Source organism: Haplochromis burtoni, unplaced genomic scaffold (assembly GCF_018398535.1).
Source record: "Haplochromis burtoni strain Fernald_Lab_line unplaced genomic scaffold, NCSU_Asbu1 Contig_386, whole genome shotgun sequence".
Classification (NCBI taxonomy): Eukaryota; Metazoa; Chordata; class Actinopteri; order Cichliformes; family Cichlidae; genus Haplochromis; species Haplochromis burtoni.
Window position 1 is genome coordinate 147,099 of NW_024582747.1, and position 24,052 is coordinate 171,150.

Here is a 24,052-nt window from a genome sequence, read left to right on the forward strand (position 1 = left end):
CATTTCTCAGTGATCAGTTCCTTCAGTAGATGTTAATATTGAGGAATGGAACATTCTGACCCATTTAAAGTGTTTTCCTGTTTCTGTGCTTTTCTCTGAATTCAAAGAAACGCAGAGTGAAAGTGTATATTTTTTAGGATGGATCTTAATGGACATAAAAGAGTTTTGAGAGCTGACGTTAATGCAGGCTTGGGAAGCATTAACATGCTGTTGCCTTTCTGCTTTAAAAGGTAAAGGCACCACAGTGGAGCCATAACAATTAAAAGCAGCTCATTAATCCAAACTATGACAGTGGAAAACTGCATGGTGGCTATTTGTGGCAGTGCAGCATGGTCTCATTCTGTCTAGGTCTGAGTTATCTGATTTTTTTTTAACTTTGCAATTGTCTTCTCTGCTTTCAGAAGACCATTTAACAAGTGAAGCAGAGACACAGCCTGAGATAAAATGCAAGGATTACCCAGGAACTAGACTGTAGATCAAACTGCCTTTGCAACGATATGAAGTCTGCTGAGCTTCAAGCACAGACTTATTTGTTTAACAAAAATATATCAACTCTCTCAACAATTAAAAAGGGGTATTTAATGTAGGTCATTTGATATGTTCAACATTATTATTAAAGTACTAAAAAAACGACATTTTTATTATTAGCATATATAACTGATCAGATTAAAATATCCCATCAATTAATATTTGAGTAAATTCAATTTCTCTGGAAAAATTCTCAACAGCATGAGACCCTGGTCAGCTATAGTACACTGCCACCTAGTGGCCAAAAATGACATGAAATCCTAGACACACTCACTGGCCATTTAATCAGTTACACTTTGTTAGTACTGGTTTGGAAACTCTTTTTCCCTTCAGAGCTGTTTTAATTCATCGTGGCATAGATTCAACAAGGTGCTGGAAACATTCCCCCAAGATTTTGTTGCATGTTGAGATAACAGCATCACACAGCTGCTGCAGATTTGCATCCATGGTAAAAATTACCTGTTCCCCCACATCCCAATGGTGCTGTATTGGATTGAGATCAAGAATCTAAATTGATGATCTCAGCTTTGTAACATGGTGCAGTAGCCTGCTGGAAGCAGCGATCAGAGGGTGGGTACATAAATGGATGGACATGGTCAACAGCAATACTCAGGCAGGCTGTGGTGTTTAAACAATGCTCAGCTGGTACTAAGGGGTCAAGAACATTTCCCCACATCATTACACCACCACCAGTACCATGAACCTTTGATACAAGGCAGAATGCTTTATTTTGTTTACATCCAATTTTTTGCTATCTGTGATTTTAGCACACGTAAATAATACTAAATAATCAACACTATGTTTTCTAGTGATTCTCACGGAGTTCTTTTGCTCTGATGTAATATTCACTTTCAAATTAAAAGTCACAACAACACAGATCAACACTGCTAATCAACTTCTTATGGAACGATACCATCATAAACAGTTCTAAATAAGCATTATCACTGTGTTTTTAATGAGTAGTTTAATTACATATTAAGTGTTGCATGAAAGTGAGAAAGACTGAAGATGACTTTCTTTTCCTTTATTTTGGTTTTAATGAGCACCAAAAGCATTTAAATAATTCAGTTCTGACCACTGAGCAGTCATGTGTGGAAGATGCTGAGACGTCAGGCACCACGTTAGAGTTCGCTGTGCAGCGGGACTTTGGCTTTCTTCATGTTGTCGGCCACTGTGGACAAAGAGGGGACAAATAAGAGGAAGGCAGTGCTCTTACATGAGTGAAGTAGTTCAGAAATGAAACCTAAACCTAAGTTGCAGGTTTAGGTTTCCTACTAAACCTAAACCTGCAACTACTTTTCCTTTACTACACATTTAATGGCTTCAACTTCTTATCCATCCATTCGCTTCTGCTTATCCTTTTCAGGGTGCTTCAATTTCTTATTTTAAATATATTTTTTCTTATGGGGTTTGTTTCAGAGATGGCAGATTTACTTTGTGCTTTTTAAATATATCTTGTTTTAAGTTTTTTACAGTTACAGGCAGGGCATCATGGTGGCGTGGTTAGCACTGTTGCCTCACAGCAACAAGGTCATGAGTTCAACTCCTTTACCTGGCTGGGGCCTTTCTGTGTGCAGTTTACATGTTCACACTAGGTACAGTCCAAAGGGTTAACTGGTGATTCTAAATTGCCCAGAGGTGTGAGTGTGAAAGGTTGTCTGTGTCTCTGCATTAGCCCTGCAACCTGTCCAGGATGTACCCAGCTGGGATACGCTCTAGCCAACTCTTATTGTGTTTAAATTTTAAATATATTAAAGACAAATGTCCCTGCGACCAATAATCACAAGGTTTGGACCTAGAATAGCTCCATGAATGATTTACAGTGACATAACAGTAATCAGCAAAGACATAATGAATGCTGGTGCTTTAAGTGTGTTAATTGTGCTTTTAGTTTCCAGTGACAAAGCCATGATTTAATGATAATATATCGGGAAAAAACAGTGTCACATTCCTCACTTGCCTTCTCTTTTCCTCGTAAAAAATTGACTCTTTGTCCTTGCACTGCATTTGCAAACCTCCCACCTCTTTGGCTACTAGTGCTACAAGTCTGCTAAAGTTTCTCACTAACATCCACATGGAGCTCAAAATTCTTTCTGTCAGAACAATCTCGTAAAAAAAACCTTCGTCATTTCTGTCAAAATATTGAGGAAGGGATAGGGTTCAAGCTGTGGGGGATTAGTGTGTCTGCAGTCTGCTGACAGGTGAGCTGTGCAAACTGTCATTAGAAAGAGTGAACAGTCACTCACGGCCCTGGATGTCACTCGCTGTGTAGGTGTAGAGGTGGTTGCTGTACTTTCCAGTAATGTCTGTGCGCACAGTCAAGGTTGGATCTGTAGAAAAACCACACACATGAACAGCTCAGGAAAGTAATCAGTATTATGTGACAGCTGATGTGCATTTTATAAACTGAATATGTTTCTGTAAAATTCTTTATCTAGAAAAATGAGTGAGGAAGCAAAAAGAACCTTGGGACTATCCACACCATTAGATCTGGCAGGGTTATGCATGCTTTTGTTACATCTAGACTGGACATCTGTAGACTGCAGTTAGTCAGTCATCTCTTGCTCATTTACAATTACTTTGAAATGCTGCAGCCAGATTACTGAAGGGACAAGAAGCAGAAGTACTCCAGTGTTAGTGTTAGTGGCCTTTCACTGGCTCACTGTTCATTAGAGACTCCACCATGAAGGGGCGCTGTTTGTATTTAAAGCCTGGTTTAAATGGTTTTATTCTGTACTATGCATGTATGCATCTCTGTTCAACCTCAGACAAGGACAGTAAACAATCTGTTCTTCTATATTGAAATTATATTAATAATGTAAGAATTTACCAACAAAGAGGATTCTGGGAACATAGTAACCGTCAGGTGCCAGATTCTTGTCCGAAGTCTCTTCCTGTGTATAACAATATAGTATTTATTGCACATGATTTTAATAATAAAATATTTATATATATATATATATATTTTCTGCATATGTAACATATCTTTAATTACCACCACGTTGAGCATGATGAAATCCTCTTTTGCCATTTTCTGGATAGTCTTATCCGCAACAAATGCCTTCTTCAGGTCTGTTGAAATACTTTGGTTTAGTATTATATTTAGACTGGCTTTCAAATAATTATGAATGAATTATGAATGGAAATATTAATAAATGTATTCTGCCTATTAAATGTCAGAAGGAGGTAAAGCCTGTTAAGTTATTACAGACTGCATTTATAAAATTGCCTATCAGGTCAGAAACAAGTCTGGCAGGTTGGACCTTTAGAATATCACGTAAGGGAATACACAACACACTATAAATATATGAATCCTGTCTTGTTAAAATGAGGACACATTACTAATAAAAAATATATGCAACTTGCTGCAATCAAACAAAATGCTTCAGTGTTCTGAGACTTTCAGCGGGAGGATGCAGAACTGGCTGCTTTTGGTCCACCCTAGCAAAACTCAAAATTTAGCGCCAGACTTCACTCTGTAGGTGGTCTTCATTTTTTATGGGTTAAGAAATGCCAGTGGAGACTTCCACTGAGCTTATTTCACAAAACCAGCTGAGTGATTTATGAACATAACTCTCACATACTTCACTGCCTGCTTTGTGGGTATTACAGAATGCACCCATTGTGTTTCCCGGGAAAACAAACAAGCCCAAGTCTGAGTGAGAAAGACAGCGCAGGAGGTGCGAGCCTATATTTTTTAATATATACGCATACTTAATAAACCAAAGTAGCAGCAGTACCTTTACTGTGTGGGCAGTTGTCTTTATGATGAATGACCATGAGAGGTTTCTGACTGTGAGAGCAAAACCACAGAGTAAGAACTCAGTACATTCCACAACACAATAAACACAGTGAAGGGTGTGAAGGCAGTCTTACACAACCAAATGCCTTAGAAAGCAAAGTCCCCATGCTGGATTTACAGACAAATGAAGATTAAAGTAATAATGTGTTTCCCTTATGGAAAAGTAATGGAGCGTAATTCCAACGCAGAAAGACACAACAAAGAAACAGACTTATCCGAACAAAATAAACTGACATCCAGGACCTTTACCCAAGGTTTAGAGTCCTACCTCTTGGCCATTTTTGCTAGGCCGTCTTCATAATTTTGGGCCCAGTTAATACCACCTCCCCATCCTGCAGGCAGGAAATAAAAATACAGTGATAGGTCAACAACACTGCTGCATGTTCCCAGTACATTAACTATGTCCCCAAACAAGCAAAGTTCAGATTTTATTGTGTCTGACAGCTATACACGCTCTTATGAAAAGGTTTATAGGACATTAACTGGAGCTGTGAATATTGACAAAAGTAGATTTGCCCACCTCTTGACAAGGACTGACTCTTCACTTTCTTTTTAGCTTTCTGTTCCCCGGCACTGGCACAGAGGCCAATGAGCAAAGCAAGCAAGACCCAGCGAAGCATTGTTCCTTGTCCTTTCAGAGAGCTGCTGTGAAAGTTGGCAAATGAGTTCCAAGGAAATTCAGTGACATTTATATTTAAATACAAAACACAAATCAGTTTTAGCCTGACTCACATTTGACAGATATCTAGAGCTGCACTGACTCACCAAACACACCTAACTAGGATTTTCAAGGCGGTATGCAAGCAAGCAAGAATTCATTAATGGTTCACCTGAGATCATGTAAATAAAATAGTTTATAAGCTGTAATTCTACACATAGTTACCACACTTGTATTTGTAATGGGGAAAATATCAATTCTGAAATAATGTGAAAAAGTGTAATTTGAAATAATTCTAATTAAAATTCCTTCATTTACAAATCATTTTCAAACCTTTAGTGAGGCATCTCACTAAAAGCTAGCTTTGAAAGGAATCATAATACTTTTTTTAAAAGTAAATGAAGGTATTCGGGTAGCAGGTAAATCTCTTACCTCGTCAATATGAAGCAACAAGCATCTGCTCTGACGCTCCTATGTGCGCTCTCTATTTTCAGATTTTCTTTTCTATCGAACTTGTCAAACAGGTATATCATAATAGGCTTAAAAAAAAAAACAAGCACGCACTGCCTTATTAAAAGCAATTGTACTGTGTAATGGGATTACACCAGCAGATAGGGAAGCTAGCATTAATTTGGTTATTATCCCTTCTGTAAGTTTAAAAACATATATATACTTTATGGGCTTTTACATGAAACTTCAGTCTATGGATTAAGAATAAATAAATAACTCAAAATAACTTTTTATTTGAATTTGAATTTCGTTCTCTTAAAAAGTGTCACCCTGAAAGTACAGTTGTTCCTAAAACTGCTTCTATGAATCTTCCACGTGTCGGTATAGAGGAAACTCCCACTCCATGCCCGAATAAAGACAGGGATGTATGGCCCATTTTAATTTTAATTAATTTTTGGCCATAGTCTCCACAACTTATGGGGCAGAGTGAATTAATTTCTGTTGTTGCAAATACTGATACCGGAACTCGGTAAATGCTTCTTTACGCCTCGTGTACTCCGAGTACTGTATCTTTGTAGTCTGGCTTCCAAAACTTACAGTTGATGAATGGCCTATTTTATTTTGTATGTATATTGAATGCTTTTATCTAGTTGCTTCTCTTTTCAACCACGCTGTTCTGTTTTGGCGGAAATAATAAAGAATTTTCTATCTATCTACTTTGTCTAGCCATTTATCTAGCCGATTGTTAGTTGTTGCTATGGACACAAAGACCGCTTGGCAACTGTAAGCCCTTGGCGCAGGCGCAGTCCTCTTAAATGATGCACTGTGGGATTGCAGGACATTGACATAGCAACCAGGCGACAGAGTCACTAAGTTTTTCACTCCTAGTTAGTTTCGTGTATTTTTTCTTGGTTAAAAGTACTTAGCTTGGCTTTTTATTTACTACCATGAATGCGGCAGTGGTGAAAAAGACCCAGGACACGTTGGGCAAAGTGATAAAGAAGCCTCCGCTCACCGAGAAACTGCTAAGCAAGCCTCCTTTTCGATACCTGCACGATATCTTCAGTGAGGTGAGACTCAGCTGCTGACATTACACTCGAGAAAGCAAGCTGGATTTTATTTAAGGGGCGCGACACTCTTCTCAGAAGCCTAGCAAAGCCTAATGCCACTTCTAAGTTAAAAACACAGACACGGGAGCTAGTTAGCCGGCTAATGCATAAAAGTTAGCATGAAGCTAACCAAGTAAGTTCGCGAATATTACGGAACATTTTGTAAGCTCCGATTTCTGCGGCTCCAGATTGTCAGTAACACTAATCCCGATAGTCAAGGGGTGCATTAGCAATTCATTTAAATGACAGGTTGCGCTTTAGTTAATATGGTGGGTTAGCAAGTGAGCTAGCTGTTTCAGCAGCGTCGTCTTGTTGCTAGGCACGACCTGAGCGCACACACGAATCAACAAACCGTTTTCCCCCGCTGCTGGCTTAAAGGAGGGCACCTGCCAGTTAGGATGAACCTGTGCTAGGTTCCTTGAATCCGTCACGTTGAGAACACAGATGCTGATCAGCTTATGGTTCAGCTAAAAACAAGCACAGGCTGTGCTATAATTGGTGTTTCTTTGATTTCCCTTCATTTATTTAAAGCTGCTTGCAAGGCATGCATATATGATGAAGTTATAGCCGATGTCTTTCTGGGGTTTGCCAGGAAGATCTGTCTTCTGTGGCCTAGAGTAAAACACTCTCAGATGAAGAGAAGTGCAGATACAGATCAGGGTCAGTTACATACTCTCACAGGTATTTTATGTGCATTAGACAAGCAATTGTACCACGTGAGAGTTTTCTGGTTCAGAATGGGTGTAGGTTGTGATTACACCTGGCACTTCTGAAAGTAGAAAGCATTTTATTGTCCTGACTCCCTATGTGCTCTTTTCTGTTCTCTTTCCTCTGCCCCTCCCTGAGCGTGCTTCCGTTGGAGGATTTCTGTTAAAAGGGAGTTACTCCGCTCTACTATCACAATGTGCTTGCTCATAGGTTGTCACTTGTTTGTTGGAGTTCTTTAACACTGTAGGTGATAACCCTACCATGAGGCAACTTTTGTGGGAATTTGGATTATACAAATAAACTTGAATGGAATTGAATACTGTTTCTCTTAGCCATTTTTTAAATGTGATGTTTAAGTACGTGCATGAGAGAAATAACAGCCAGTATAATAGGATGAAAGGAAACAATATAAGTACAATAAAGGTGATTTTCCACCTCAGAACAGTTTTTTCCCTCCCTTAGTTAGATAAATATCATCATTGGCATTGTGAAATCTAAGATTACTGGAATTTTCAAAGAAAAGATTAATGAGTCTAATGTGTAAACAAAAGAGGCAAAAGAGAACCTTTCTCAGTTTTTAATTTTTTGGGTGGTTAAATGGCATCCATTTAATTAGGAGTCAGAAATGACTGGACAATATATGAATGTATTCTAATGTTGTCTGTGGCCACCCTTCCAAAGATCCATTTTGAGTAAGTACAACTGCTGCAATAGTATCATGGTTCTTTAAACACACACAGGAAACACTGCATCATCTCCACGGCCTGTTGTCAGAGCCCTGTTGTTAGTACACTGCTGATCTTTATGATCAAACTTGCTTTGCTCACTTGCGGCTTCTTTCATTTTCTTTTTCAGCATTTTATATGCACAGTTGACTCCTTTTACATAAGGTGTCAAGCAGAGTAAAATCTCTTACCCTCTTCTCAACAGAGGTGCCAACTCATTCTCACCTGTTCAGCAGTCTTATATTTCACTCCAGGTTCATGCATATTTGATAAAGGGAAGAGTGTCGGCATGTTGGACTCCCCTCCTCTGACTAGGAATATGTCTGAATATGACTGTAGGGCATAAACTGCTAAAGCTATAAAGGTTTTTTTGTGGTTGTTGTGTTACTTTAATGTTTAGGTTAATGCTCAGCAAAAATTGTTGTTGTTTTTTTTAGCCCACAGGTGAAAAGCACTGTTCCTGCACATACATACAAACAGACTTCGGAGTGAACTTCTCGATGTACAGAAGCTAAAAATGGCATATTGTTGTAGTTTCATGTCTGTTTAAAATGACCCTTTTTCAACCATTTTCAGGTCATCAGGACTACTGGTTTTATGAAAGGCCTGTATGAAGAAAATGAAATGAAGTCAGACAGTGTAAAGGTACGTCTGTTTGACGGCTATGCTTAATAATATCACTAATTACAGTCTTTCCTTTGATTTGATTTTAATTTACTCTTTAATGCAATGGTGTTATGACCTAAGAAGCAGCCTTGCTCAATCATTAAGTCACCCAGTCATTACACAGGACTGTGTGTGTGTGTGTGTGTGGGGGGTCAAACACCTTACAAGAAAACAAAAATGTAAAGTTTTGGTAAAAGCTCATTCAGACATTGCTCTCAGTTGTGAAATGCTTAATCATAAGGCATAGGCTGATATTGTTACTGTCATCTTTTAAAGACTTGCCTATCACTCTTTTTCTCTACTTTTTAATGTCAGCTACGTATTTTATTAATTGCTTTGAATAGAGATTTCATAAAGGCATTAACACTGAAAAGCTCACCCTATTAGATGCGACACAGAAGGGCCAGGTGGTTGCAGCAGACACACGTCCTTATGTTATGCAGTTGGCAGCCTTCTCAAATGCAGCAGGCTGATGGACCAGAGGGGCTGTTTAGCTGGGTTATTAGTCTAGAGTAAGGTCTGTTTTATTAACATCCAAGAATTAAATCAAAGGAGTGTTTTTGTCTGTTCCTCCATTATGAAAGATGGTCCTTGTTAAAAATCCAGGTGTTCCATTTCACCTTTTGTCTGCCTTATTAAAAACAAGACTGATTGGCCCTTTGAGGTTCAGGATTTGAAAGCTAACAATTATACTCTACAGATGGCACAGTCACATTTACAATGTGTGGCAGACTTAAGATTCACACCCTGCAAAGTAAAATATACTTACTGTAATGTAAGTAGCATTATGAAGAAAATAGTGGTGTCAGAGTTAAAGGGTGGACACAAATGGTGATTATGGGCCAATTATAGTTTATTTGCATGCTATTTTATACCGGACTCAACTAAGATGCTCATCTAAGGCAGAAGGAACTTCAACTAATCTCTGCAAAGATCCACATTTCTCAGATTGTTTAATCATCCTAAACTGTGTCCGAAAATGAATCTCGTTGGAGTTACCTCCTGTGCACTGTCACCCTTTTTCTTTCTAGGATAAGGACTCAAAAATAGCCTTCCTTCAGAAAGCGATTGACGTTGTGATGCTGGTCAGTGGCGAGCCTCTGGCAGCAAAGCCAGCCCGCATTGTAGCCGGCCACGAACCAGAGAAAACCAACGAGCTGCTGCAGGCCATCGCCAAGTGCTGCCTCAACAAGGTCTGTCTTATTAGATTACACACTCACGCTGAAAAGCTAAATTAAGAACGCACTCTTATTTCACTAATTTATCCATTTTTCATGTTGTCTCTGTTATATCCGAGACACAAATAAAACTAGCTCTCCATTAAAAGGAAAATGAAGTATGTGTTATTTTTCACATCCAGATATTGCTCGATTGGGAAAACTGTCTGGCTGCCTCAGGGAGACATTGAAAGTATTTAATTGAACCCTGGAGATTGAGTGTAAACAGATGAGCAGATGCCTGGGGTTGTTGCTCCCTCTTAAATGTATGTATGTGGTTACAATTGCAGTAGTAATGGTATTTAATGGCAGCAAACAAATTAAGAACAACAACAAAAAGTAAAACGAATTCCCACAAGCCTGACATTTTAATGAATAGTGAAGAACTGTTAAATGGGCTGTTTTTCCTGAATTGTGTTTATTTTTATTTTTTCCCCTTCAACCGGAATCTTAGAGCTTTCAGATTTAAGGTTCAATCCAATCATAAAGTTTCTCCTTTTCAGGGACACTTTGGAACATAGATGCTGTTTAAAGCTGTTCAGCGAGTTTTACTGTATCACATTGTCTGATCCTCCTGTACATTTAACTGCAGATGTCCAGTGATGACGCAGTGAAGCGAGTGCTTAAAGGAGAAAAAGTGGACATTAAAACCAAAGCCAGTACCTCTAGGTCCCAGGACAAGGAGAATAGGGAGGGACGGGAACATCATGTGGATAGAGAGGTGAGTCTTCAACCCATTAAATGCCATCCATTAAATAATCTAACACTTTCAGACATATTAATGTTTCTTCAGATGTCCTCAGAATCTATATTTTAACGTTCACACCAAAATACTGCAAATAATTTTTTTGCAGCACACCTCAGAGACTGTTTTATATTTACATTTTTCAATAGGATTTAAAAAAAATGATTAGGCCTACTGTGAACTGCATGATGTATAACTGTTAATATATTATTTCAGGAGAAGAAGAAGATCACAGAGCGCAGCAGCAGCCGGGACCAGAAAGACCCAGACCAGCCCAAAGAACAGGAGAGCCGACGCAGAGATGGAGAGAAAGAGCACCGTCATGACAGAGAGCGCTCGGAAAAACACCATCGCAGCGAACAGGACCGCCATGCGAAAGACCGTGACAAGGACAAGAGTCGAGACCGGGAACGAGACAAAGACAAAGGACGAGTCAGGGACAGAGACAGAGAGAGAGATCGAGACAGGGAAAAGGACAAAGAGAGAGACAGAGAAAAGACAAGAGAGCGAGATTCTCACAGAGAGAGAGACAAGGAAAAACGAAGAGATCGAGACAGAGAAAAAGAAAGAGACCGACACAAAGATGGGGATGAGAGGAAGAGAAGCGGAGAGAGTGGAAACAGCAAGGTATGTTTGCATCAAGGACAGCACACGTTTCCCTTTTTCAGTCGCCGTTTCAGCTTAGAACATGTTAAATATACAGTGTGTGACTGAACAAATACATGAAAAACAACAGAATGTAGTTCTTACAGTGTTTGTGTGTGCGTTCAGGTCCGAATATCAGAGGAACAGCAAAAACCATCCCCTGCAGAGCCCATTAAAACAGCCAAACCTGCACCAGCGGTAAGATCTGTATTTTCAGATATCTGACAAATCAAATCATTTCTGAGTTTCACAGACATTAATGACAGAGAGGTGCAGTGGTTTCATTTGCTTACGCTTGAATTATTAATCCTGACACATCACACAGGCTCATGAACTATTCTAATTTCTTTTCTGATTTTTTTTTGCCTCTTATTCTTGCAAGGAACCAAATCCAGCTGAAGAGGTATTACTGCAGACGATTTAGTTTTTGAATGTAGTGGGTGGCTAGCTGCGTGGTTAAAGACTACTTCAGGCTGTAGTGTGGCAGATTGTGTTCCCTCACTCAGTGTGTAACTGATACATGTGATGATTGTGTGACTTGTATTCTTTGTCTTCACAGCTCACAGAAGCAGCTGAGAACCAGGTAAAAACTCATTGAAAAAAGGTCTCAGTGGGATTTCTTCATTTCAGATCCACTACCAGTACAGTTACAAACCTTTTGATATTACTGTGTTTAAATACCTCCTGGGCTGTGTTAGAGGAAGTGAGTTCCCTGTGTTTCTGTTGTTTAGCTGGAGAATAAATGTTTGAATGTCTGAGTTTCGTATTTCTCCTCTAACACATCACAAGATGATGTCTTGGTGTGGCAGTGTGTTTGTACTGTCGCGTGTTGTTCAGTTCAGTGTAAAGCAGGGTTCACAGCTGGTTGACAAACATGATAAATTCTCAGTTGTCTGCATTTCTAGCTTTGCTTTGTTCTTACTAATCTTTCCTACATCTCCCTCGATATTGTTGCGGTCTGTTTGGGTGAGATATAATCTTAATGCCTCTGCAGTTATTATATTAAATGTTTGGTTTTGAAACTTTTGTACCTCGACACAGCCTCTTTTGTTTTTCAGGAGGGACGCAGCCCTTTTTTTTCTGTGTTATGTTAAAATGTTACTACATGACAAAGATTTCAGTTTTCAGATAAAATAATTAATTACAGTTACATCTGTGTGTGCTTGTCGTCAGTCATCCATTTTTTTCTTTTTTGTGTTTTCCTTTAACACAGTCTGAGAGTCCAGCGAGAATACCTCGGCCTGCATCTGCCAAGGGGCAGCGGCGAAGACCCAAAATGGGAGATCAAGGTGACACCCGGCACCCCCTCCTTCAGCTTTATTCATTGACAGCAAGAATATATATTTAATAATTAATAAAAATGTGGCAGAAAGACTTTTTAGTTTGATAGTTTTCTTTTTACGCTTCAATAATAAAGTAACTTGCTCATTCGCCTTGCTCTTCCACTTATCCTTTTCAGGGATTACATTGTTGTGTAAGTAATACATTTTTTTTTTATTTGTTTCCCTGCAGAAGAATCTGACAGTGAAGGCGGTAAGTGCTTGCTCTCTTTTATGAGTTCATTTAAAGAAAACCAAAGTTTTTAAGTTATTCCATGAAATCGCGGTCCCTTAAAAAAAGGTCAACATAAAAGGTTAACTCAGATACTGATTGAACATTAATTGTGTGCATAAATCAATCGAATTACTCTCACAGTAACACCTTTAACAAACCTTAGCAGATACATTAACTACCTCTGCGGTGACAGTAGAAGGTATGAAATAACTTGATATTCCGGTCTGAGTAACAAAGTGAGCCAGTGACTGAATGACTCACTTACCGTTTAACAACGATAATTATTTATTTATTTTTTTTGTTAAAACCTCTGAACAAGTCGTTCAGGTTTGTTTGTGAAGGTCAGTATTAAATACAGTGTTTCAATGGGACCCAACCCAAACTCACCTGCATGCAAATGAATAGGAGCCACACCTGTGGGAAAGATAACAGCAGGACAAATAGCCCCATGAAGCAATTATGGTTTATAGAAATTCCAGTCAGTCTTCACATTTCAGCAGAGCTACGGTAAAAATGCATTTTTTTTTTTATCTGTCTGTGGAAGCTCTGACAATGAGATTTTAAAGCCGCATCCTGTGTGCTGTACCACCTGCACCAGGCAGTAATCTGCCCTCTTTTGCACCTGTTTTGCTTCTGACTGCACTCTGTTTGAAAGAAAGGTGTAGTTTAGTTTGGCGTGGTCAGAAATCACGAGAGCCTCACCCAGCAATGGTGTCAAAGGAGCTTGAAGTATACATCAGTGCATCCAGGTGAGAGTTTAAGCCACTGGAGATCTGAAAGAATAAGAGCTTTAGTTGGTGCTAAATGAGTCTTTAAATCATATCAAAGATTTTAGGAGTTTTATAATAGAGCATAAAGCTAGCTCAGGAACATTGGTGCATATTTGGTCATGCAGTGTTTTATGACGAGTCAGAATACAAAATGTTGTTATGGGAGGGATTCCTGTTATGTTATGCAAAGCGAATTATTATCTGTTATTTTTCTTTAGCAGATGGAGATGTTCATTTATCCCAGAGACCTGTTCCTCAAGAAAATGGAGAAGTTGGAGGATCGTCAGCGTCATCTGACATGGCTTCCAGGTCTTTAAAGTTAACACTGTCACTAATGAGCCACTGTGCGTGGTCACATGCAGATGCTACTCAAGTTACATGTTTTAGTACTGAAGTGGATTTTGTGTTTGTCATAAAACACACACATAGAGAAAGTTGTATTGATTGAGTGGTAGTTACACACATGAATACTTTCAGGAAGTTTTATCACATGTAATTTCAGAGTTGCAGTTTAGTGTATGGTAACCAGTTAATATTTTAACATACCATTAGCGAGGTGAGATTTCTGGACATTAGCCTTATTTGTCAATGTTTGGGAGGTCTGAGGAAAAAAGAACAGAAGTAGATTGAGAGAAATGCTTCCTTGGACTCGTTCTGAGGCGCTTTAGCACAGTGTACTGAGGAAAAAGTCACTCTGTGGCTGTTTTAGGGTTGGAACTTCTTTAGGACACATGCCTGAAGATCCTGTGGGATGAAACATTGCTTTTGCGTGTTTTAGGAATTAAATGATGACATTAGAGCCAATATTGTCCGGGCTTTTTCCTCACCTAAAAATGTTTGCTCTTTTTTCTAATGCTGGTCCACACTTTGGACCTATTTCCTCACCACAGGGGAACCATGAAGTGTTTATGATGTCCACTGTACCAGCATGCCTTATCTTATAGGTGCCAATCATTGTGTTGCTGGCACTTGAAGGTGCTGGTACTGAGCTCTACACGATATGACCATATCATGCAATGTTATGCACAAACCTCCAGTAGACTTTACAGTTTGGATTATAAGGAGAGGAAACGATTTGATTGGTTGGTGGAACAGCTGTGGTGCAGCAGCATCTGTTGCTGTTCTCAGTTTTGTTTATAAAAAAATGAAATGTAAAGCTGTTTTTTAGATTATGGTTGATTTTTTTTTTTTCTCTCTCCATTCTTCAACAGTAGACAAATAGCACGGCCCAGCAGTGCTCGCCCAGCACCTCCTCGAGTCAAGAGACAGGAAAGCTACACTGATGCGAGCCCGGCTGAGAGGTGACTTCATCATTCATATTCATTAATGTTTCTTATGTTCAGATTATGCTGTGTGACATCATTCTTCGCCTAGTTTAGTTCCTACTAGATGTTGAGCCCGTCTAAATGGTTTTTGAACAGTGGAGCAGTGCAGCAAGTCTAACCAGTCACACAGCAGTCAAGCAACATGAATCTCTCCTCTTCATGCTCCTGCCTTTTAAATCTTCTTAAGAATGAGTCAGCCTCTTTGTTCGTCTCTAAGGCTCTCTAGTGCCAAGCCCTCGGCACCCGTCATCATGGATGGAAAAAAGATCGCGGAGGAAGATGAGGATGATGATGAACAGTTTCTTGTGGAGGAGGCAGTCCCTCCACCCTCAGGTGCTCCTGAAGTGGAGGTGGTGAGTGACTTGAACAGTAACTTTTTCATACAAAAATCTAAGCAAGGAGTAGTTACTATATGTTCTGTTATTCTTATCTATTACAGGAACCTACCCAAGAACTAGACAAAGATGAGAAACACGGTACAGAGCTACATTTAAAATATATGTGTGTGTGTGTGTGTGTGTGTGTGTGTGTGTGTGTGTGTGTGTGTGTGTGTGTGTGTGTGTGTGTGTGTTTTTAATTCCAGCAGTGCCTCATTTTCTTCTGAATCTCCTGAAATTACTTTTCTCTAACTGTAGGTGGTCTCGTGAAAAAGATCCTTGAGACCAAAAAAGACTACGAGTCGTCCCCGGTGTCCCTGAAATCTAAAGAACAGGTACTGGCCGTGTAGAAGTATTTCGCTTTTGTCCACTAGAGGGCAATATTAGCCTGGCTCTTGCCGAAAAACTAGTCTCACCAAAAACCTGGGTTGAACCTTTCCGCCATCTCTCTCAGTCATTCTTTCTGGAAAGCTTGCTCCTTGGGAACACGCTCTTACCACACCGAAAAAGCACAGCGCAACCCTGGTTATTATCAAAAGAAAGATATAAACAAATGAAGTGGGGAGGTGTAATTGCACTGCCTCGAAACCACAAAAATGTTCCCCATCAGTGAAGCTGAAGGGCTAATCACCAAACAAGCAAGTATGGGCCTTAAAGGACCACACACACAATTAACACACTCATCAAGATGTCTGGAGCAAAGTGAGCTTGTTTTCTTGGGTTGCCCACTATCTCAAGTTACATACTGCTTTATTTTGTTAAAAGCATCTACAATCCTTGAAACAGGCTTTTTTTTTTAGCTCGTGCCCTCTATTTTTTACACGTCTTTATACATATACATGTTTTTTTGATGTGTGTTTTTGTTTTTTGGGGACTGGTGGGTTTCGCACACAGATCAGAAGCGCTCGGTTTTATCGTTTTTTTGTTTTGTTTGTTTGTTTTTCTATTTTCTCCTCTTTGACTTTTAGTCTTCATAATATACACGATTGACCAGTTTTCTCAAGGTGACATGCTTCTGCCATTGCTCACGTTCCCCACAGTCAGCCTTTGTATCAGCCAGCGAGAGACTTCCATCAATATTTGGAGTATCAGACAGTGTGAAGCTTGCAGTTTGGTCTGTAGTCCGTGGCGTGAGGTGGTGTATGCTGTCTGCTTTGGGTGGTCCACTTCACTGAAGCTGACCACCCTGCCTCTGATGGATGCACTGTTTTGGCCTGTAACTCATGCAAAAACACCCTGCTGATCTATCTCTTCCAAACTGCGACTTCAGGCATCATCCCTCATAACTCACACCTGCAGGAATGTTTTGGCCCAGCTTTTAGCAAACCTTACTGTTGTGCGAGCGTGCACATGTGCAAACAGACACTCACAGAGGAAACCTTCAAAATAGCCGGCTCTTTGAGTAACGTGAGCGCACGCTTGCGGAGATTATTCTAATTTTCTTAATGTAGCCTCCTCAAATTACAGGGGCCTCCAGTCTGCCATCCTCGACTCTCCTGTGTGATCTGCAGTCGAATGTTCGCCCCTCTGCCGCTATTGGCTTTTCCTCGTCAGCTGTATAAAGAACTATAATGACTTCCTTCCTGACATGAAAGGGTGGAGAGGTCAGCTTAGAGTAGATTTTTTTTTCTTTTATTGTAATCACAGTAAAATGCGCAGGCACAAAAATGTAAATATTGAGTTTCATTGGTGTGTGCAGTTTGAAATTACTGCTGCTGCAAGTGGTATTATTTTAATACCAGTATTTAAAAACAGTGTCTGAGTAAGTTGCAAGACACACTGATTTAGCATCAGGCTCAGTATGCACATCCTGGCCTTTTTGTATATTTGAAGTCTTTATTCTGTCCCACTTTGTTAGTCCTAATTTAATTGTGTTCTTTCTCTGCTGATGTAAATAAAGGGAACACTTAAACAGCCAAGTGATTGTATTTTGCCGTGTCCCAGCGCTGTGTGCGTGTCTTTGCTGTATATTTTTGGGGATGACCTTCCTCATGACCTCTTGGTGGCCTTGTATATTATTCCGAGATGGTTCTCTTTCTATTTAGACAGAATCCGCTCCTTGCAACAGCTGCGTTTTCATAAGAATTTTTGTGTACTTTTTTCCCCCCCATTAAATTAGCCTTGATGAAGGTTTGTAGTGTATAAATAAACCCCGTGGCATACAAATGGATGGCTGTTGAGTGAGAGTCACGGAGCAGGAGGGCCAGAATACTCTCTGCAGAATTGTCAAGAAAATAAATACTCTGCTCTCCAGACCTGTGTCTTCATAAACATGGAGCGTTTTTTGTGGAAACATGAGGAAATGACCCCGTGGCATTCCATTAGTCACATTACTTTTTTAGAGGTCATATTGACAGGTTTTGGTCAGGTTTTTGAGTAACCTACCTGAAGGCAGCTGAAAATTGTTTTCTGGCTTGAACTCCACCTTGATGATATATTTAATACCTTCAAAGCCGTCGCTCCATGAGAACCTTTTAAAGATTATGAAGCTTTTTTAAAGCTCAGTTTCCATTTTCCTGTTGCTGCAGTACAGCCAGCGGTCCCCTGGCAGTTTCCTCTCACTTCACCTGACACCCCAGGGGTTTGCTCCTCGATGTCTCCCCAGTGGGCCACAATGACCTTCTAACAACATCCTGTGACCTCATTTTTTTCCCCTCCTTACTTCACTGACCTCAAACTATTTTTATGATCTAGCAAGACTTCTGAATAAACTTTTAGGAAAACGAACCCTAAATCTCATTCTGTGATTACGCTTCCTGGCTCACCTCTCGGGTTTTTTACAGGAAAGCAGCTGACATCTGCTGTGACGGTAATAACCAGGTTTGCGCTCTCTTCTAAGGAAGCTGATGTTACGCCATCAGTGACACAGCTCACGTCTAAATCATTGTTTTCCCAGTTAATCAGACCCTAAAGATTGCTGTGCCACTGACAGGCTCCATGTTTACAAGCCATTTTTCATGTCAGAGGATTCTTTGAAGAATGTTTTTCTCCTACGCCAGAAAATCCCCACAAGCGCTCCATAAATCACATTTTTGCATGCATTTCCTAATTAAGCTCATTAGGCATGTGATGACTGAGTGAATTTTACTTTGTATTGTACCTCACCATGTCATAATCAAGTGTTTGGAGGTTTTCGGGTCTGCCGTCCCAACTTTTGAAGAAGGTTTTTAAATGTAATGAATGCAGCTCCACTGGACAGAGAAAACATTTAAACCTTCGAAAAACCTCCTAAAACCTCTTTGTTTTGAGTCCACAGCCACTTCTTTGGCATCAGCCAAAGGTCGTGTCTTCCTTTTGCATCGTGCTTTTATCGCCGTCTAAGATAATGGGAAAACCTGCCCCTTTCCTCCTCTCTCGCCCCTGCGCCTCTGCGGTCACCTTGTCTAAATATTGTTCTGTGATCTGGGTGAGAAGAAGGAAAACTAGGAGCACACAGGTCTCGCAGACACCGATGGAGACCTCCATAAAGCTTGATTTATATCTACATGGACAGAGTGCGCATGTACAAGGGGTCATGTTTTCATGCCAAGTTTTTTATTTTCCAACAGAGAAGAAGTGGTGGGGGTGTGGAGGTAGCATGGGGATGGCAAACAGAATGAAGCCATGGGTCCCGTCTGGGCTGTGCAGACCAAACCGCAGCCAGGCAGGCCGAATGAACCATAGAGTATTTGTCTAGCTGCAGGGTTCATGGTGCGCAGTGGAAAGCCACCCACCTTGTTGGGGGGACCAGCAGGCCAAGGCATTTCAGCCCTCACACTCTTGCGCTACCACAAAGGAACAGCAGAGCGAGGTCGACAGAAGTGTGTGCTTTCCCTCTGCAGAGAAATGGTGGCAAACAATAATGTTTGATGTCATTTCTGCTGTGTGGTCTCGTCTAGTCGAGCTGCTTTTCAGAATTGTAATTAGTGAGGCGATTGGTTTGTTTTAAGAGGTGGCTTGATAAGGCAAAAGCTGCAGTGCCAGCTACGCCAACCATATGTGCTCCACTGCTCAGCTGGGGGCGTGACAGTCGGTGTGTTTGAATGAGGAAGCTGTCATTTAGTTTGCACTGTGCTGCAACTATGAATTCCTCTACCTCGTGAAGGCAGGTGCTGCCATTTGTGAAGCCAAATAGCATAATTTGGGCCAAGCTTGAAAGGAGGCATAAGTGTAGGAGTTGTTACTTAATACTTTAGTAAAATAACCCCACTGCCACAGCCTGTTACTAAAATAAACAGGACTTAAAGACCAAGTTTGCTGGTGGGGGTTGTTCACTGTATGCTTCGTCTGATCCTCTGGTTGGTGTGTGTGTGTGTGTGTGTGTGTGTGTGTGTGTGAAGGTGTGTGTGTGTGTGTGTGTGTGTGTGTGTGTAGTTGTGTGTGTGTGTGTGATGTGTGTGCGTGTGTGTGTGTGTGTGTGTGTGTGTGTGTGTGTGGGTGTGTGTGTGTGTGTGTGTAGGTTGCAGTTTGCAGTGCTTTCAAATTACGCACACACATTCAGGCCTCGCGAATCCCAGCTGAGCAAACATCCTTGGGTTTGCTCCTTACCGAGGGAGGTCCCTCCCTGATACCTTCCCCTCCTTTTCTCCATCAAGGGTCTGAGTGTAATTGGCATAGAGCGACCCCCACCCCCCCTACCGTCCACTTTAGCCGCACACCATACACTGGAAGCCTTCAGCAGCCAGTCAGCCCCGTCCTCCTACTTTAACCAACACAATTCAGCAGCACCTTTGATCTTTATATATACAGCTAGGTTGGTAGAATTCCCGCCTAACATTTTTAGCCTTGAAATCCCAAACCACTAAATGCAGCCCTGCTCTGGCTCTGGATATTTGAGACTTTGCTGAAAAAGGTGGAATTCCTAAAGAGGGTTTATTGTGTATTGGTCTGGGGACACACAAGTGATTTGTGTCTGTTTGAAACATTGCTGAGTGGGAAACCGTCCCACGTCATCAGCTTGCGTGTGCTTAGAATCTGATGTTTGCAAGTTTTGAATTCAATGATTTTAATCCACCCGACCTCACCTGTCGTACCACCTTCCCTTTCAGAATTTGGTGTCTGAAGCAGCGCAGAAAAAGGAGCGGGATATGGTGACAAAAGAGATCGAACGGCTGCGCTCATCCATTCAGCTGGTGTGCCGTAGTTCCCTACCTTTAGGCAAGATCATGGACTACATCCAGGAGGACATGGATGCCATGCAGGCTGAACTGCTTTCCTGGCGGCGGGAAAACAAGGAGCATGCACAGGCCTTGCTGCAGGAGCAGAGGTTCGGTCACCGAATAATTAACACACTTTTTAATCTTTGTGCTGTTTCCAACGCCATATCACACACACACACATTTGTGATTCTAGCTATACTCTTTTTGTACTCTTACAGTCAAAAAAAAGAAAGACGACTATCAGTACTTCACAAGCTGCTAAGTCATCTTCTGCTTTCATGCACACAATTATTGTATCCCTTCTTTGTGTGTGCGTGCTGCAGAGCGACAGATCGGGCAGTGGAGCCTCTTAAAGCTGAGCTAGCCGAGCTGGAGCAGCTGATTAAGGACCAGCAGGACAAGATTTGTGCTGTACGGTCCAACATACTGAAGAATGAAGAGAAGATCCAGAAAATGGTGACTGGAATCAAGGTCTCCTCCAGAACCTGAACAAGAAACAAGATGCACAAGAAAACCCCCAAAAACGCACTGAACATTCAGGTGGGAGTGGGTTCTCATTCAGAATAATGGTAAGGCCATTTTTCTTGGAGGTGTTGTGGAATTACGGGACCACTTTTAGGTTTTCAGACCAGGAGATGGACCCAAATATATTCCTACTCCACTTTAAGATATTGGTACTTGAAAGGGCCGCTCGACGGTTTAGAGGTCTGAAACTGTTCCCAAAAAACTAGATGATGGATTGGAAAAAGTGGATGATGCTGGAGACATAGCAGCTGAAAACACTGACAGATGAATGAATAAATAAAATGCATCTTCATGATCTGCACACTAACGTAACCCAATCTTTGGCCCTTCTTTTGAAATGGTGCCTTCGTGCATTGAGCCAGTGCACAGCTCACAACTTGAACATTACAGCAGAAAGCTGCACATTCATCCACTGGACCAAATTTGAAATGTTTCCTCGTTCATTTAATCACCGAGTTTTTGAGGGCGTGGTGCACTCGGCATGTTATTCTTGTGAGCACTTGATATTTGACATGCAGTTTGACCGGAGTAGTGAGCAGACCCGTAACAGTAATTAAACGTACTCACGGCACATCCAGCTGATTGAAAGCAGGAGGAACGTTTAGATAGAACGTTTACATTTTCTACAAAACAATCGGACGCTCGTGGAGAGGCCTGGAGTGGAGCTGATAACAACGCGTGTTACATGAATGTAGTGTCTTGGCGTGAATTTGTCCAGTAACATTTTCCAACCTTTTAACATTTCATTGACATTTACAGTTTTCATAAACCAATTTTTTTTTTTTACTGTGTTAAATCGAAAAGAAAAAGAAGACTGCTCTGAAATTTTCTCTACATCAGTTTCACACATTTTATTCAACCATCTGTGAGAACTGTCACAGTCAGCTCCGACACGAAACAGGCTTTACTCTGCCAGCTCACTAGTGCAAAGTCTGTGTAATGTCTGATGTCCCCCTGTGAGAAAAGTAGATGTGAGCGGTGATTTCAAAGTGAGTCAGTGAGTGTCACGCATCCTGCCTCCTGCACGCTTCAACCAGAGCAAACCTTCATCTGACCCAAGCTGTGAGCTCACAGTTGTGTGTGCTGCATGTGGGAGAGGACACCACCGGCAATATCTCGAGTCTTCGTTCTTTAGCTGTTATCCGAAGGTCATGAGTGGAAACTGCTTGCGCTACTTTAAAAACACTCTTCCACTTTTGAGGCACTGCTGCACTTTGATTCGAGCGTTTTTAGAAAAAAGCTTTTTGCAATAAGCAATGTTCACACTCTGTCGTATTTCTAACTCTTTTATAAATACACTAAGCTTGTATACTTTAAAGGAAAAAGCAGTGAGCATGCAGGGGAGCCACCATCTTGTACTGTCGTACTGCCAAACTGATAGGAAGTTTTGTAAGCTTTCTCTATACATTGAAAAAATATGAATTCATATTTTACTAGCTTCCTTTGCAACTTGTAAGAAATGCTTTGCACTAATATGAACATTGCTGGACTTGTAGTAAGTTGGATAGTAGAGATGAGAGACTGAAACTAGATCCTGCCTCAGTTTCCCTGAAAATGTTGGTATTGAAATGGTGAAAAAAAAGAGTCATCCAAATGTGAATGAAACAAAAATACAAACTTTGCGTGGCTGCTGAGTGAAAGTGCGGTAACCACACACACACACAGAAAGTAATTTACAGTAATTTTACAGTTTTTAAGACTTGTACACAGCTTGTTATTCTGGTTGGTTCTGCTGCACTTTTTCTTCCCAGAAAACACAATTACACAGAAAATCACTGCTGGAAAATAACACTTCCTGTGAAATGTAGGTGATTTTGATGAATGGAATCCATTACACCTTTTCTCCATCATAACCACTAAATGCAGTTTTTACAAAACTAGATGCTTTATTTCATATGCGAATGTGGCGACTTGTACACTGCACAGCGCCTCCCTTTCTCACAAATATTTACACCACCTAAATATTTATTTTCTGCCCAGACTAGGATTTCTGCCTGCCTTACCAAACCTGTGGGTTAGCAAACTTGTGGCTGACACAACATGTGGGCTGGGAGTCATTGGTGGAAAAATGAGGCTTGAAACTAGAACAGAAAGCCAGTGGGCAGACATTTGTAGGCTCTGATGTTAATTTAAACTGCATTCGTGTTTGTAAGGGAAAAATATAATGTGGCTGTCTTTTAAAAACGTGGCACTCTACATTTTAACTTATCAGGCAAAATACACTGTAATTTGACTTATCTCCATATTTATATCAGTATTATAAAAATAATACATTGGAAAACTTACAGGAAATGTTAGCGTTCTGAAAAATGTCATTTCAAAAATCTCATCTGGAAAAGTGGGAACCCGCATGCTCATTCATTATATTAAAAGGCTTTTTATCGTGTACACTATAAACTGTACATTATGTATATGTGGAGACTGTATCATAGTTCAAATAATTATATAATTTTGTAGTGGAGTGAAATAAATGGTTACATTGCAATAAAGAATTGTCTCATTTTTGTGTGTTTTTGTATGAAGTTTGAAGATGTTAGCTTGGTCTAGATTATTCCAGAATAACATTGGTATCATTTTTTTCATTTGATTTTATTTATATGTATTTCTTTTTTAAAGATTTTTGATACTCACACCCTCAAGCAGACTCTTATGTGAAAGACTCGTCCAGCAGACCATCCAGTGACACCGTAGCAGCAACTTTCTACGGCAGCGCTGTTACAGACATCTTTGTAAGACGCCCTTTAGCATCACTTTCACAGCAGCTGAGCCTTTGTTTTGCAACCTGCAGATTTAGCTGAAGCTCCTTTTGCAGAAAGACTTCAGCACACGGCGCTAAAGAAGGCAAGCCTCAGTTGTGCGTGTCTGTTTAACGATGCAGTGCAGGACACAACAAAGTGACTCAAGACATAACTGTCAGACAAATTCAGAGCATTTTTCTCTGAATTTATACAAAGCTTAGAAGCTCTTTTGCTTTTGAGTTTCACTAATCTTGAAGACAAATGGAAATAAAATCACTTTTGCGACTTTAATCTGTGGATAAAACACACAAGTATCCTGTTTTAATTAAATTATAATTTAAAATGATCGTGTGTGTGAGAACTAACCTGAGT

General features: G+C 40.5%; 2 protein-coding genes across 10 annotated transcripts; one reads left to right on the forward strand and one right to left on the reverse strand.

Moving 5' to 3' along the window:
* Positions 1–1,473: 1,473 nt before the first annotated feature.
* On the reverse strand, positions 1,474–5,564 carry agr1 (anterior gradient 1). 2 transcript variants are annotated; one of them, XM_005944121.3, is made up of 8 exons: positions 5,421–5,564; positions 4,851–4,972; positions 4,599–4,662; positions 4,269–4,321; positions 3,524–3,600; positions 3,359–3,422; positions 2,775–2,858; positions 1,474–1,699 (listed from the first exon to the last, which is right to left on the reverse strand). In XM_005944121.3, exons 1-8 carry the CDS (start codon positions 5,519–5,521, stop codon positions 1,650–1,652), a joined length of 615 nt encoding a protein of 204 aa, XP_005944183.1. In that variant the 5' UTR covers positions 5,522–5,564; the 3' UTR covers positions 1,474–1,649. The 2 variants fall into 2 exon arrangements, with proteins under 2 accessions (XP_005944183.1, XP_005944182.1); XM_005944120.3 differs by having other exon boundaries at positions 4,851–4,975; positions 5,421–5,557.
* Positions 5,565–6,219: 655 nt separating this feature from the next.
* On the forward strand, positions 6,220–23,434 carry traf3ip1 (TNF receptor-associated factor 3 interacting protein 1). 8 transcript variants are annotated; one of them, XM_042212667.1, is made up of 17 exons: positions 6,220–6,508; positions 8,557–8,625; positions 9,678–9,839; positions 10,456–10,584; positions 10,825–11,235; positions 11,380–11,451; positions 11,636–11,656; positions 11,813–11,836; positions 12,467–12,542; positions 12,766–12,786; positions 13,796–13,886; positions 14,792–14,878; positions 15,120–15,255; positions 15,342–15,378; positions 15,538–15,614; positions 20,307–20,524; positions 20,741–23,434. In XM_042212667.1, the coding sequence occupies exons 1-17, from the start codon at positions 6,386–6,388 to the stop codon at positions 20,904–20,906; spliced, it is 1,920 nt and encodes a 639-aa protein (XP_042068601.1). In that variant the 5' UTR covers positions 6,220–6,385; the 3' UTR covers positions 20,907–23,434. The 8 variants fall into 8 exon arrangements, with proteins under 8 accessions (XP_042068601.1, XP_042068603.1, XP_042068602.1 ...); XM_042212669.1 differs by having other exon boundaries at positions 13,799–13,886; XM_042212668.1 differs by having other exon boundaries at positions 12,769–12,786; positions 14,789–14,878.
* Positions 23,435–24,052: the final 618 nt, after the last annotated feature.